Source organism: Anarrhichthys ocellatus, unplaced genomic scaffold (assembly GCF_004355925.1).
Source record: "Anarrhichthys ocellatus isolate YVR2014 unplaced genomic scaffold, GSC_Weel_1.0 scaffold39, whole genome shotgun sequence".
Lineage (NCBI taxonomy): Eukaryota > Metazoa > Chordata > Actinopteri > Perciformes > Anarhichadidae > Anarrhichthys > Anarrhichthys ocellatus.
The window spans coordinates 2,021,380-2,038,297 of NW_022280069.1; the positions used below are offsets into that span (position 1 = coordinate 2,021,380).

The 16,918-nt window shown below is 42.2% G+C and overlaps 1 protein-coding gene across 1 annotated transcript in view; it reads right to left on the minus strand.

Annotated features, from left to right (window-relative positions):
* Positions 1-201: 201 nt before the first annotated feature.
* The window catches only part of thsd7ab (thrombospondin, type I, domain containing 7Ab), a gene marked incomplete at its 5' end in the record, with an annotated part of 77,208 nt that continues 60,491 nt past the window's right edge, over positions 202-16,918 (minus strand). The window contains 6 exons of the mRNA XM_031867352.1: positions 202-2,046; positions 5,176-5,263; positions 7,300-7,513; positions 8,426-8,508; positions 9,153-9,251; positions 11,595-11,768. Coding sequence (XP_031723212.1) covers positions 1,956-2,046; positions 5,176-5,263; positions 7,300-7,513; positions 8,426-8,508; positions 9,153-9,251; positions 11,595-11,768 — 749 coding nt within the window. The remainder of the gene's footprint in view (positions 2,047-5,175; positions 5,264-7,299; positions 7,514-8,425; positions 8,509-9,152; positions 9,252-11,594; positions 11,769-16,918) is intronic.

Genomic DNA, 16,918 nt, shown 5'->3' on the forward strand with positions numbered 1-16,918 from the left:
TATTCTTTATTTTACTCATTGTCAACAAATCCCATGAAAAGACAAAAAAATCCAGAGGACGAACCATCGCTGGTATCTTTTCATGGGGTTTGTTGACGATAAAGAAAATATGTAAGAAAACACGAGCCGTATCCTATAATGCCAGTTTTGAACATTAAGCTCTCTTGTGAACATATAAATAAAATTACAAAGATGTCTGTGTGTGTTTACAACCATGTTGTTATTTATTGTCAGTAATTCTTCCCACACACGTAAACAACCTGTACAGACACGGCCGAGCCTTTCCTCTTTTCGGTTTTTTTTTTTTTTTTTCACAACATACAACTTGCATCATGATCACAACAATCAGCAATATCACACACCCACTTCGCAATATTCAAACTAAACATTTTCTGTGCAATACAAAATGAATGTACACATACTTAGATTTTTTTTTTCTCCAAAAAAATAAAAAAATTGCTGTTATTTACAAAATCCCACAAAGAAAAGTAAACATTCTCCACACCAGTTTGCTTTTACGTTGAACTCTTATTGTTATTAACACGCATCGTTTCTTTGTACAGATCGTTTCTTTAAATCTATATTTCACTTCATGTAGTGACGACAGAGCACCTAAGATACGCATCACTATGTGAAAACCTGTTAAAAACTCAGGTGTACTTTGCTAAGTGACCCCAAAAGAAAATGTAGTTTTCTTTATGTGTACATGTAATATAATGTGCCCCATTCAAGTATTAATACTCTATTACAGCACTGTTAGTACTTAGTTATCGTCAGTAAGGCAGAAATGACATTTGCATGACATGAATGGTTTAAATTTATTGTTCTTTCTTTTTCTTTAATTGCTGCAAAGTTTCAGCTTTTCCACAATGGTAAACAAAAGCAGAGATTTTTTTTTTTTAATTGAATCTGAATTTTTATGGGTAAAAATAACTTTAAAGCCGGCGATTCATTAAATGAAGTCCCCTGCTGATATCATAGATAAATCTTTAATGATCTGATCTGGGCAGGAATAAAAGTGATAACACCAGACAAAATCTACAAACCACAAAAGGTACTTTACTACAACCCAAAAAATCAGTTGTGAGAAATAAACTCTATACATATATTCACTTGAGATCCACATCTGTTTTGTAGAATGTGACATCAAAATATCTTTTGCCGTTGCCGTTGTTTTTCTTTGAGTGTTGGTAGCTGTTCCGCTGCTCGGTGGGCTTCTCTGTGGAAGAGGCAGTGTTCTATGGCAAGAGAAGGTAGAAGTCACATGTGCATATCATGCTGCACTAATATAGTGCAATGTAGAGCCTGAAACAAAGAGGGTGGAGGCAGAGAGGCTGTAGTTTCCATAAACAACTCCATCAGATCTGTTTATCCCACAAACACAGGCCCGTGTGCCTCTAAATCAAGCAGAAAAAAGAGAAGAAATGCCTCCCTTTTGTTGAAGACCGTGGAAGAGATTTGAGTCAGAACCCAGTTGAGGATTGAGAAAAAAGGAATCCAAACCTTTTTATGGAGATTTTCCTCTCCCTCCTCCTCTTCCCCGCGGTGACTTTTGGCAACGTACGAACCGGCAGAGCATCCTAAGCCTCCAGCTACTCAGCATTTTTAGGGACAAGCGGAAAAGCGCGGGGGAAGAGTTGGAGCTTCAGAGACAGTGTCTTCTGCATCCAGACTCCTGCAGCTGAATCTCTTCTTTTAAGTGGATGTGAAAAAGATAAATAAAAAGGCATTTCATTGAACACGGTGGAAGGTCACGAAGGCTCTTGCAAAAGAAAATACTTTAGAACGGGTGATTGAATGGAGCTCTACTTGAAATGGATAAACCCCACCACTGTCTCTGCCGTAAGAGGATTTACTGTAATGTCTCCGCTCTGTGACGTGTCCATTCACGCTGCAAACATCCGTGTCCCTCCCCTCGACGGCGTGATGAAAGTGGGTCTCCGTCTCCTGGAGGACTACATGTCCGTGTCCCCGTCGTAGGCCAGAGTCAGAGGTTTTAGTCGGTTGTTCTGTTGCCTCTGTCTCTGAGGTCTCTTTGGCTTTTTGCTGTGTGGAAAGATGAAAACAGAGTCAGAGTGACGCTCGAAATAATCCCCCGATCCCGGAGTGAACCGCCACACCGACTGTGTAGTAACAGCACCTGCACTAGTGCGTTTACTGCTGATCAGTCTAGAAAGTTGTCTGTTTCTCTCATACTTTCACTGTTCATGTAGTTTGCGGCCGCTGCACCTTTAGAGGACACATCTCTGAGCTGTCAGTTGTGGATTGTATACAATTTGGCTTCTTGTAATAAAGTGTATATTAAATACATTTTACATCCATCTCTCTAGAGCATAGTTCTTAAAAGGGAAAAGTGCTTCTAATGGCAATTTACTTTTTTATGGCGCACTACACTACTTCTAATCCTGTATTGCTGTAATCTCTTCTTCTTTAAACCTGCAACACTGAGAAGTCCATCTGCTCAGCAAATCCACCTTTGTGTACTAATGAAGAAACGTTGGACCTCGACTCTTGACTGTCATGAATATGTATTCCATTAAGAAGTCAGAATAGCATGTCGAAGAAAGACATTAATAGTAATAGTATATTACGTCATAACAATATCATTAAAAAGTCACAATATAGTCATAATAAATGTTAGCTAGTGCTTATATACATTTCGTTGGATAACTTTGCAGTTTATTGTGAAAGTGAGACGGAAAATATATTTAGTTGTATTTATGCACTTTCACCCTGAATCGTGTCCTTGTTTTCTGAAACTCTGAAGAAGCGCTGCTCTGGAGAACGGCTGTGAAAGACAGAAAAACTAATATTCAGTTCTTGTCTCTTTTGTTAAATCTAATTTGTTCCCATTTTGTATCTGAAGTTTCAGCCACTTATTGGTGCAGAACGGTCCAATTATTACTTCTAAACACAAATAATATGTTCACGAAACATCTCCCCAAAGAGCACAGAGACGTGTGATCTCCAGACGATGGAAATGCTTAGAAATATAAATTCTGGAAAGTTGTTAGACGATCAAAATAAATGTCTCTGAAGTTTCTGGGATGTAATAAACCAAATGTAAGCAAACATTCAGACAGACGGCAACAGTATTGGCTTTCTCTTACTGATTGGACTACTATGATATAACATAACGTAATGTAATGTAAACTATGGCAGCTGATGATTGCTTTTATAACCAATTAGTTTTCTCAATTCAACATTTTGTCCATAACATTTTCAGCAAATGGTTGATAATGCTCTTTGCATTCACCCAGAGCTGCGAGTGACGCACTGTACAACTTCAGATCAACAGTCCGACCTCCAGAAGTACCGCTTCAATATCATGCAAGTCAAAGTAAAACTGCAAACGGTCACATTTAAATAAATAAATGGATGAATGTTGATCAACAAACTAATAATATTACTAAAGAAATGTAAGAATGTACACTCTAGGAAGCTGAATACAGAGAAATGACATCAATACGCTTCATGTGTAACGAGGTTAATGAGCTCTTGATTTGGCGGGAGATGAAATGGGAGGAAATGAAGATGGAATGTGTCGCTCTACTTCCTCTTACAGCCACAAGGGGGCAGCATGACATCATGCAGCAGCATCCACGTCTCTGTTTCCTGCATTCATCCCCATGTGTCTGCTGCTGTAGACTGATCTGTGCTATACGTACTACTATACTACAGCTCTAAATAATCTATATTACAATTATATTAACGAACGGAAACTTGGTGTAAACACCGTGTAGTTTACATCTTTGTCTGAACACACAATGTGATGTGTAAGTGTTCACAGGCTCATTCTCCTGATGACATTAAGAGTTACCCAGTGGAGGAAAGTACTTAAGTACAAGTATGTTGAAACTGTGCGTGAGTATTTATATTTTCTGCTTCTTTATACTTCCACCTTATTTCAAAGGAAAATATTGTACTTTTTACTCCAGTTTCTCTTTAAACTTGTAGTTACATGTTGTAAAACATGTAATATGCTACGATGCAGCACTATACTACTAATTTAACGAGTAGTACACCAAGGAGTACACCAAGCAGTATACCAACTGGCTCCACATTAAAATGCTCTTAAATGTATTTTTTAGTTTTGATACTGAAGTACGTTTTGCTTCTATAAATAAATTAATGAATGCATGAAGTTGTGTGTAGTGTCTATATCATCTGTATGTTGATATGTGTATATCTATGTTTCTGTGTACTAGCTGTGAAATCATACTCCCTATGGGACAATAAATATACTTCTTTGGTGTTTTTTTTTAAATACCTCCTCCCTCCGCTGGTGTTACCAAGGGATACTATGCTAAGCTAATATGCTAATACAGTACATTCTGTTTACACCCTCTGGTTAAAGGGACCCACGATTGTTTGTTTGATTGCTCACATGAGACATATGTTAAAATATATCTCATCGTGTGTGATAAAGGACCATATGTGGATTCAAATATGTTAGCGATGAGATATTTGCCATCTTTGAGTTAACGTAAACAGTGACAACTCTAATGTACCAGTATGCTTACACAGCCCAAAAAAAGAATCAATGACAATATGTGTGAGTTGCTTTGAGCATGAATCAAATGTTTAAGGTCGGAACACAATCAGATGTGGGTCACTTTTAAGAGCTGGTATAAACAGAACATACTAAAACAATCAACCGGCACCACCATCGACGTGCTCTACGCGCTCTAAAGGTCTACACATACTAAACTAAATGTTCCTGGGTGGTTTGTCCTCACCTGCACCTTCACTCAGCTAGTCGGGCAGGACATGTGACACCTTAGAAAGTCAAGGACTGCAGGTGCTTATACAGGGGAGGGGAGGTGGGGTAGACCCTCCACATCCTCATTAGCTGCTGCTGCTACGGCTCTGAGCCAGCTCTTGGCAATCGGGACAGGTGTAAATCATCTCATGTGCATTTTGGCCCATCAAGACCGCCATCCCATTGGCGTCAGACTCTTGGGCCTTAAGAGAGCGATACACTTTGGCACAGGAGCTGCTGCTCTCACACAAGAGGACGGCATGAAGGAAGCAAACAGGAAGTCAATAAAACAAAAGACGGTGGTGTGAGGGTGGGTGGAGGACAGGGAGACTCAAAGGTTGAGGGACAAATGGTTTTTTGGTTTCATGAATGAGGATAATGATAAATAGGGGGAATGAAACTCGTCAACTCACCAAGCTAGGTATATCATAGACACTATGAATATGAGGAGCACAAAGGCTCCGGCTGCTACACCATACACCCACATCTTCAGCTTCCCATCTGTGGAGGAGGAGGCTCGTCAGTTCGTCTGTCTCGTTACACTGACAGCCGTAAAAAGCTGCAACAATTCATTCTGTGAGAGCTTAAACATGTCGCTGCTGCTGCTGCTGCTTCTTCTGTCTCCCAGGCGCACTTTATAGAAAATGCAGCACGTAATTTACAGTGTGAATCATATTGTATGAATCAGGTCCCATTAAAACACTTACTGGTTCCTACTGGTACAGTGGAGCAACAACATTAACAACAGAACATCTTCTCATGATTGGATTAAGGTCCAGAGGTTCATCGGAGGCTAATTTCAAAGCTAAAGTTAAATCAACTGATAGGAATCATGTAAACACAGACAAACCGAAGACAACAGGCAACATATTTTCATGCTAAACTTGCACACTTTTTACTAAAACATTTTTATAATCTTTTAGTCAATTCTCAGTATCTCCAAGAATAACGAGTTCAAGTTACGCAAAAATAAAAAGATGTCTTCTTATTTAGATATCGAGCTCCTCGACAGTTTGTAGTAAAAGTCGTTAAAATTTGCTCCACGTTTACCAGCTGCAACATTACTGATGCTCACACATTAATGGATCAATGATTATAATCCAATAATGAAATATATGTTATTGTGAAATAACAGTACTTCTCCTTCTGGTACTTTAATGCTCGTTCTTCTGTACTTTAGGAACTGTAGGATAAAATGCATTCCTCCTTTTATCTACAATGCCCAGTTCTTTTCTACCACTGTACCTACGTGCGAGTCTTTCATTGGTACCTGGTTCATACAATGACATTAAACTGTAGAAGTTATAAGTATTACCTTTTTTCATCAGGAAAAAACACATTTCAGATCTTACTGTAATGAAGAATACTAGCAAGAAGTGTGCGGCAAAAACAAGCAAACGTTTGGAAGATAAACGATACGAGGGTTCCCGCCTGCTCCTGACAGACGTTAACTCAATCTGTTCTGCACTCTTGCATCCTAAACGTTTCTGTTGCTGTCATGCACCATCAGTCACGACACAAGTGTGCAGATGCAGTTCTCAAATGTTAATGTAGCAGCAGCTCAGAGCAGGTTCCAACGTGCACCAGAGCCGACCGGAACACACTGACAACACGTCTGATGCATCTTTTGTTTTCAATGTATGCTAGCGTGTTAATGAGACCAAGTCTGCCGAACACAAACTGAATGTAAAGTGCATTCTGCTGTTGTCATGTGAAAACCTCTCGGCTTTACGCCTTAACTTTACCTCAAGGATTACACGCTGCTCTGCAGAAAATAAACCTTTTCCCTTCAGATGAACTTAAACAGACATAGTGGGCACTTGTTTTTCTTATCGAGCAGTGAAAGTAGGAATATTCTAAAGTCTACAAGTTCCTGACGGGTTCTTGGGGGGTTTTTCTTTATCGAGCGCGAGCGCCCAAAGACGGAGGATGTTGTACGAATGTAGGACAGATTGTGAAGCCATCTGAGGTGATCTGTGATATTGGGCTGTACTAATTCATTGAATTGAACCTGAACTTAAAACTTGCACACAAATAAAAGGCCTTCAGGTAATGATTGCAAGTGGTAGCTTTAGAAATGCTGTGTGCTTATTTACCACCATCGATCTCGGTAAGATGACTATTTGAGTGCATTACAGGTCTGATTTACAGTCGTCATTACCTGGAAGTGTTAGATTTTATCTTTGTGAGGTAATAAAACTCTCAAACTAACATTTCTCAAAATATAAACGAGCCACGTCGGTATCCTTTTGACTTCCACTACGTTTCTGACTCTTTGTTATTTGGCGGTGTTTGTAATCGCGTGGTGACGGCTGGGAGATAGGAGCCTCTGAAGAGTACATTAAGGCTGAGTTAGTTCCACAAACATGACAGTTAAGAGATTAACGGTTTTCATTTGACAGCAACAAAACACAATTCTTTACGCCTGGATGTGTCTCTTGCATTTGTAATTGTGTTGTGAGCACTGTGAAGAGAAGTCATTTGGTAAGAACTAGCGTACATCGGGACTAATCGTGAGTGTGGTCATGTGGTCTGACCTGGTCCGTAAGGCTGCAGGTACCAGGTCCGCCCGGTGCGTCCAGGCTGGATGGTGGATGGCGAGGTGGGGTTAATGGCACGACTGGTCTTCACATCCCCCTTCTTGTCCCCCGCTGTGGGGATCTCCAGGATCGGGATGGGGGCGCACTGGTCCAGCTGCCCGGTGGACGACAGCACCTCTGTGAAGCCCTCCTCGCACATGCATATACCGGCCTGCAGGGGGCAGCGCAGAATCATGTTTGGTTTTAACTGCAGCTACAGTACATCAAGGAAGTGATGGGCCATGTCTGCATGGAAGGGAATGAATCTAGAGGGGGTTGGTGTGGTAGAGTCACCGACCTGACACTGTTTAAGATAAATACATCAGCTTCCAAAACCATTCAGAGCATGTCTGTGAACTGTATTTATTATACGGAGAGGTGTTTCTGTTATTTGGCCTAAAACAAATGGGTGGACAAAATATTAGAAACACAAACTACATCCTCCAAAGTGGTCGTACATTTGAATCAACGCCTCTCTAAAAGGGTTTCAACATAAACTGAATAGAACATTTATTAAGGTAGGATTCATCGCAGCACTGCATTTGTTTTCGCTGTACCCAATAAACTGGAGTGTATTTGTCGTGCCGGTCCGGGGATTGAACCGGTGACCTCAGAAGTCCTACGCTGACATCTCATCAGATGATTGTGACCTGCTTTTACTCTGTGGTTATTAAGTCTGTCTGCTCTACAAACCAATACGGCTGATACCCAGCCTTTACTGCCAGTTTCAAAACATACAAGCTATCAGTAAGGACAAACCTTTAGATCCACCAGCTGCTGTATCTGGTGAGCACAGACACTGTTATCCTCATTTTGATGCCGCACGGCTGAGTGACACTGCGAGAAAATGGCTTTTACATCTTCATGCTGCCATCATTTCATTCCCTGCTGCATTCAAATTAAATTGTGGCAGCAGTGTGTCACGGTGAGTAGAGACACTGACATTCACCCAGAGAACCTGTGCTTCCATGTTCACGTCTATAGCAATGTTTTTACGCTGTTTACGCTGTTCTCTACAAGATAATCTATTCATTCTTTTGTTTTGCTGTCAGGACAGGTGGTACGAGAGGAAAGAGCCGCTCACCTCACTGCAGAAGGACTTCGGCATGAGACAGGGAGGCTCACAGGAGCTGTTGTCCACTGGAGGGTTCAGAGGAGGACAACCTCCTGTGGGTGAGAAGACGACAGGATCAAAGTCATCAGGTTTTTAGGGAACGCAATGAACATCAACACCATCTGTGTGCTGTGGTAGATGTGCTGCTCTCAGTACTAGTGTCACCTCAAGTAAGAACATGTACATGTTTCATATTATTTTCTTAAATAACCCGCATGCATCTATAAATCAATATAGCCGATGTAGCCAGGTGTACGACATGTTCATGTGTAATGCAGAGATGAATAGCTGCAGTCTGCCATCGCCCACCTTCGCTTCTTATAGAAATGTCCCTGGTTGGTTTTTTTTTAGAACAGTTTGTTATATTTCTGACATATTTCGTGTCAATTCTACCTCCCACATAAAACCGACGCTCACTGATATAGACTCAACGTTGAGCCGTAGAGCTGCTGTAACGTTTCAGATGAAGTCAGCTTCACTGCTAATCATTTCAAACAGTGTCGAGGAATGTTTGACTGTTTTAAATAAACCACCAAGGTGCACTTACAACCTCTCGCCACCAACACATACGGACTGAGGTTTGTTTCCTCTTTGTTTTTAGAGCTGTAGTCTAATAATCTCTAGTTCCAGCATCTCAAACGTGAATATTTGTGCCGTCAGTGTTTTATGATTAAACTGCAACTCAACAGCTGCTTACCGGTAACGTTGAGTCCGTCGGAGCGCTGGCACCAGACTGAGGGCCGAGTGGAGTTGAGACGACCGCTGCTGAACCATTTGTACTCGTAACATTCGCCCCCTGAGAAGGAAATAAAAAAGAATCAATATCTATAGAGACTGTACAGTGGGAGTCTGCAGTGAAGACCATTAATCATGAGAGTGACGGATTAATAAAGCGGCTGCTAAGTTATGGTTCTATAATAGGCTGCTGTCACATAATATCACTATCAGTGTGTCTTCACAGAAGGGTCCAGTTCAATGTTTTAATCTTCACTAAGAGCTTTTGCTTAATGACTTTCTATCAATGCTATTATGACTTTATCAATATCTCCATCAGTGCAGTAAATGGCCATATTTCCCTGTGGAGGTCTGTGTAACCAATCATCGGTCCGGCCCATTCGGCTAGCGTAAAATTAACAATTTAACCTTGAACAAAGGAAAGATCTATTCTCCGCCGGCCTGGCTACACTGCTCCGGCCGATGGCGCGGCTCTATCTGCAGCTTTCACAGGACCAACTTCACCCGATACTTTCTTCACTTTTCTCATTTCTCACTCTTTCCTTGCCTTGGTACAGGAGAGGCTGTTTCTGAAATGTGCTAAATTATCATAAACAAACACGTAATACTTGTTATTCAGCGACAGGAACAACGATGTTCTTTTAATAAGCAAAGTAAGCACGCCCGCAGCCTAGCTGCACCTCTGCAATCACGTTATCTGGCTACATAATATGCTGTATGATAAATTCAATTCAATACATTTTGTAAACATACGACATCCTCTGTCCCGGGACCCTCACATTGGAACAGAACACCCCCAAACAAAACCCTTTAACGGGGAGAAACCGTAGGGGGAGCAACAGAGGAGGATCCCTGTGATAGATGTGCACACAATGAACAACATATTATAATTACAACAGCCAATGCATATGGTATACATTAGTAATATAATGAGAGTAGTTAATAACAGCAGCAGTGGGTATAAAAGTATAATAATGATAATAAAAGCATGTATTATTAATATTATGCACATAAGCATAGAGACTAGCTAACTGCCATGTTTAGCTGCTTCGTCTGCTCGTCTTTTATCTGAGAAAACATTTAAAAAATGTTGAAATTAACTTGTAAGATGAACGGACTGAGATTTGCATGCGGGGGAGGGGAAGAGGGAATCTCGCATGTTCAGTAACAAACCTGTTGTGCAGCAACAACCGTGTACGTGTTGAGGAAGTGGGTCAGATGATTGATCGCGTAATGGTTTTTATTTGTGGCTGCAAAGTGGAATCACTTATAACATCTCACATTTTATTTCATAGAAAAGAGATAATCGCTCTTATTAACTACTAGTTCAGTGTGAATGTGTATGTACAGATAACAGGCATGCTGTCCTCCGCATGTGGCAAAACAAACCGTTCTGACCCGCCGAGCAGAAAGAAGAGGAGAGACAGGAAACATGTGGGAGAGAGACGGGTATCAGATGCAACACAGATCTCCACAGACAGGACTCAAAGCGCTTATGTGGTTTGTGCCACAACCATTAGGCTACTGGGGCGCCCACACAAAATTAATTTTTAATGTAACTGTTTGATCCCCCCTCCCCCATCTCCTTAGCCTTCCTTCCTCCGTCATAGCCCTCCTTCTTCCCCTGCCTCCAAGCTCTCTTCCTCCTGCGCCTTCACTGGTCTTGCCGGGCCACTCCCCCCTCCTCCCCCGAGCCTCGAGTGATGCTGTGAAGCACGGGGGTGTCTGCTCTACAGAATGAGCCGGTGGCTAACGTGTGTGCTGCGCTTTGGTGGTGGTAGTGACTCAAGGCCCACGCTGCACCTAATGGGTGATTAACCCGCCTGGGGAACCGCACAGATCACAACAGTAAACGAGCACACGGGGGGTGTTTCCTCCGTTTGGAGATCTGACTCGAGGAATCCCAACTGGGAGAGCGGCGATGGACCGAGCGTACAGATGGAAACACAGAGTGATGGCTGTAGTTAGCGCTCTAGTTTTCCCCCGTAATGTTTGGCTACCGAGGTGGATCAGTGGTTTGCACCGTCACCTGGCAGGAAGGAAAACCTTCATCCGATTCCAGCCCGCTAATCCCTTCTCCCCACACTCAACATGCTCTCTCTGTGGGTTTCTCCTGGTGTTCCAGTTTTCTTTCACAGTCCAAACATGCAGCTTCAGATGGATGGAAGCCTAAACAGCCTGCAGGTATGACCCTGAATGCAAGTGTCGTTCTGTGTTAGCCCTCTGATGGAGCTGATGAATTCTCCATCACGTTTCCCGGCTGCACTTCTCAATGATCATGCGTATTAGGACTATGCGGGCGAAGCAAAATGAATAGATGAATCAAAGTTTGGGGCCGCTGGCTTGCTTGCGAGCTAATTTGCATGTACGGAAATGAGCTAGCACTTATTAGAAGTGCTCTCACCTGAGCAGGGCTGAGACTCCCACGCCTGGTCGGGACAGAGCTGCAGGTTTTCTGGCTCCTGGGCCAACACGGCTCGAGAGCGAACCTGAACCGAACAGAAGTCCACGCCGGCCCCCTTCACGCAGATGCTCACGCACGAGCTCCAGTCCGACCACTCCATCAGGTAGCATTCACCTGCAAGGGAGAAGAGACGAAGTACATCGGATGAAATGTAAGACAATAAAACAGCACCGTAAAAGTCTGAAGCCACTACCTCCAAACTACAGTGAGGTGTGTGTTACCATCAATTAGATTAGATGTGCAATAACCAAACTTACATATTCAGCTTGGTCTTCATAAAGGAATTAAACACGTTGAGGTTGGACACCTCTATGACCTGTGCAGAAATTGCTCAGTCTGGCTTTGAGTCATATCACAAATCTTTTAATTTCCTGTAAACAAGGGTGCAACCTCAGATCCTCAGGGCGGCCCGTCCAGCTCCTCCACAGTTTAGGACTGAACGGTGTTTTTGCCATCAGGGCCCCAATTGACGGAGTCAGTACTATCTCAGAATTCACATCTAGATTTAACAGATCAAATGTCTTTTAATTAAATTTCACATTTAAAGGCGTTAAATTCCAGCCCGCCTACGTAAACAAAGCACAGAGAAGCTCGGATTACAACGCACACAGAGGGAAATCGACTCCATCACTCCACTATATCGCTAAGAAATTAGCTGTTAAATTAATATTCTGAAATTTGAATTTAGCACCTTTAATTTACTTGCATCCTCAGTCTCTTGTTATATCTTCTTGTATTACTCATTTTCATAGCTTTTAAATTACTTTTAAACTATGCAAAGATATCTGCATTGCAGCGTCAGTGTGGGTGTCCTGGTGAAAATCAGATCTTCAACTTTGGCAGTGCTAAAGCAATACTTCACTGTCCATCTATGGATGAGAATGGATTCATCTGGGTGAGGTGTGCACGTCGTATTGCGACGGTTGAGATGAAGAGTTTCAGGAGGAGGAAGGTGTACGTGCGAGATGGGAGTGCAGGTTGTTTTTGATCACAGCTGACAAGTGCAGCTCATCAAACAGCAGGAGAAATAGACCACGGGTCAAGGGTGGCAGTGTATTAAAGTGTGTGTGTGTGTGTGTGTGTGTGTGGATGCAACCTGCCAGAATTGCCAAGCTGTCCCCGGTCCTGCACAAACAGCCCTTGAATTTCCTCCCAAACCGCACCACACTACGTCCGTGCACAGAAACCGCTCCGTGCTTGTGATTGCTGTTTGATACTTCAGCTCTCCTGCAGTTTGGCAGAAGGGGGTTGGACTGACTTGTTATCTAGGGCAGCGTTTCTCAGTGTTTTCCATCTCAGGGACCAGCAGACATCTGATGAGCTTTTTTTTTTTTTTTTTCACAAAATGAGGAATCTGCCAGTGGAAACACATGCCACACACTCTCTAAGCGTCAAATGAAATGAAACCGTGGTAAAGGAGAACATTTCTTGTCCTCTACGTTCTAGAGAGAGTGAATGATGAAAGATCAATGATGAACCAAAATAGACACATATCACTTTTGGAAATGAACTCCACATTTGTATTTTGTCTCTTGGCAGAAGCAAGAAACAATAATGCTCCCTTCGGGGACCGCTGACACGGAGAATAAGAGATTTATATTTCAGCTGCACTGTGTGTGAAAACACACCCTTATTTATCAGGCTCAATCACAAATTGGGTGTTCGGTTTCCCATCTTTTCCCTTTGAAATGTTTGTAGATTTGCCCTATTTACCCAAAAGAAATGCTGATATTCACGTCTTTATGTGCAGCACAATGTGGAGAGTGTGAGGAGCATTGCTGCGGTTGTGTGGAGGGCAGTAAAGCGTTGGCGGCCTGATGGACAGAGTCCAGCTCACCTGTCTGTCTGCCCTCCACACTGCAAAACTACAGAAAACCCAGCAGCTGACAAGCCTCCGTCACAACACCTGACAACCAGTCATCAGATCCAGAACGTGATAATCCCATCTGTGAGATTCTCTCTCTCTCTTCTTTTTCGGGGAGGGTTGAGGGTCGACAGCCTCAGTGCAATGCGGATATCGTGCTGTTTTTTTGCAGTGCAGAGCAGAGACATCAACCGTCAATCAACGCGGGGTCAGTAGGCTACGTTGATGCTATCGGACTTATATCTTATAGAGATGAAGGCTTCAGTGGACACAAAGGTTATAGCTGCTTTTATTTGAGATAAATGATCGTATTTTATAGCAAGGCTGCAACATCGGAGCATCAAAATGGTAAATTCAGGTACAAGTACATTATTATTACGACACTGCAGGTTATCACCAATCTGCTAATACTGGTCTCGTTCACTCATTCATTCCAACTGCCTCTACTTTTAATCTTTGTTTGGTGCTAAACTAATGTCGTTTAAACACGTCTTATCGATATTTAACATTAAAAACATAGCAGGAAAAGATGGCGACAGCATGTTGATACCAAACAAAAAGGAATAGTAGAACCGTCTAATTCTTTAAAAAGTAATAACAGTAACATGACATCGTTAAAGTACGACTTGACTTCAGTGTTGTAATGATGGAAACAGTGCTGTTGAAACAAACAGTATGTTAACCTGACAGCAGGTGAACGTGTGAAGAAATATCATCAACAGATCAGATTAAGAGGGAGAGGTCACAATAAAATAAATAATACATTCAAATATACTCAGTATGTATACACAATATGATACGCTTCTGATTTTAAGATTTCTAATTAATGCTGATAAAGTTACAGTAGACTCAAGAAGCCAGAGGGGTCGGTTACTTGCTAATAAACCCAGTAATGAAATGAAACTATGCATCTGTGTACTGTGTAATACCTCACAGCTTTTGCTTTGCGTTGTCGTTCATCATGTAAATCACAACAGATGTCCAGCTCAGCACAAAGACCTAATCACTCACCTAAATAAAAAACAGTCATCCTGTGCCGGTTGGTGGAGCACCAACCCTGCCAGGTCGGAGGGTTCGTTACCTGCTGGGGTTACCCATGCTGAAAATGTGTGCACACATGGCGCACTAACAAGCGTTGGGTGGAGGCAGGAACCACATGACATCGGTCTTGTGTTCTGGTTTTACACTTCAGCTTAACAGCTATGCACAGTTTAGATGGTGTATATCACACAAGGCTTTAAAACACATGTGTAGCACACAAAACTATGTGCAGCCTGAAAGCAGAGTTAACAGACAGTTAATCCGTTCTGCTCCATGGAACTTAAGATATCTCCACGTGTTGAAGCAGAGTGATTGCGGCGTTAAGAGGATGGTGTCGTTGTTTAATCACCAAACACCGTATGTTGTGTTTACCTCATGTGTGGAAGCTGGTTCCAGACAGCTCAGGGTAACGTTAGCGGCTCTGTAAGTGGATTGGGTTTCAGAAACTCTCGCCAACATTACAGAAGACACGTTACATTTACCAAACACCTCGGTCAGCTCTCTTCTTCAGAGCCTTTCAACTTATAACATTCAAAAAATGTAGTTTTGCTCAATAAACATTAAATAAAACTTTAAATCCTCATTCATGGCAGTAAATACGTTGCACGTATCGTATCGTTCCTCCTGGTTCATGTTCAAAGATGCACTGAAGGAATGCACTACTGTTTTTCTTGTGTAGCAAATGGACTCCATCTGCATTTCGTCGTGTTGCATAATGACAATAAATTATCCTTGAATCCTTGAAATGTGCCACGTTAACTTCCTCATAGTGAGCACACCGAGCTCTGAGCTGCACCTCAAATGAAAGGAGCTCTGCCTATAATCAACGCTGAAAACACTCCTGTCGGTTCTCCTCTCAATCAGCATCTCCATTGAGATGTGAGAGGAATAAATGCATAAAATCTACAATTTATTGTCATTTACAGCACAGCAGATTGTTATTCAGCGAGGTTGTCGCTCAGCTTGCCATCTTGTCTTCTGTAGAAGCCTTTAGGGGTTTTGATATCTCGCCCACACAGATTATTGATTGCAACCCTTTTCTCAGTGTTATTTTATCTGTGTGTGTTTTCATCACTTTGCGTCCATGTTTCTAAACTGTACAAATGGAATAAATTGAATTGACGGGGTCACAGCTTCCATTTGGTTTCGCCTCTCTGATCCATTTCACAGACAGAGCAGGTGGTCCGAATAGTTTGTGGCTTCCACATCAAACATAAACTAGTTCCTGACAGCGGAGCCTCTGGTGCTTCAACAGACGCAGCTAACGGTGATCGCTGGTGGGAGGCCAGTGAGGGATCGTCTTCTGACCGCTGCACTAGTTCTTTGCAACGATTACTCAACTAATTGATTAGTGGATTGAGAAAACAATGATCTGTAACTATTTACATAATGGTTAAATGGGAGAGAATGCGGTTTTCAGCCTGTCAAATATGGAGATTTCCTGTTTTCTCCCGCCTTTCTCTTCACGTGAGACTTTTCACTGTGAGATAAAAAATAAATGGCCGTCGACGGTATCTCAGATCCTTTCGTTGTAAGAACTGTGTACAGACATCCAGTTAACCGGGAGAAAATGGAGACAACTGGAAGTATATAGAGCACAATGGAGGCTTACTACCTTGGCAGGGAAGAGCAGAGCAATGAAATACAGACTCACCAGTAAATTAAACTAGCATAAAACAGTGTCTGCCTTAATGTAGTCCATTTATTCTGCCTCCAGGTATGCTCCCACCTCTGATTTTAAAGGTCATGAGCAGATACTGAGTGCTATCAGTTAGAGATAATAAAATCCACCCTGTAACAAAAGTATTTTTATTGGCTGCTTTGCGATATAAATCAAACCGCTGACAAGTGTTGACCGTGTTATGCATCGCAAAGTGACTTTCTGTGTTCTGCTGCTTGAACCTGAGAGCAGCTCTGCAATGCAAAAACAATCTTAGACTTCTGTTTAGAGTGCCGCACTACCGCTTTAATAGTTGAGATTCAACTTTTCAAAAATCTCCCCGACGCTCATGATGTTCATCGCTGCTCTGAACTCTTGAACTTTGGAGAATTGTGTTCAGTAGTCCGACAACGTCAAACGTAATAATAGTGAGTTTAATGTAACATTAAGATGAAGACTAGGGGTCGAGAGGTTAACTGATTTGGGGACGATTCAGGTATTTATTGATTATTTGAAGTACAGATTGTTAGCAGCTGATGCTACGTCTGCCTGGCCCCTCCCCGCTCTGGGATAATTAGGCCACGTGCTGCTTTATAAACACTGACACACACTTTAAACAGTGTCCCACCTTTTAATAGACTAAAGACTAAGCTGTGTGCATCGCTGCCTTTGTTTACTGCTGTTGGTGTGGGACATTTA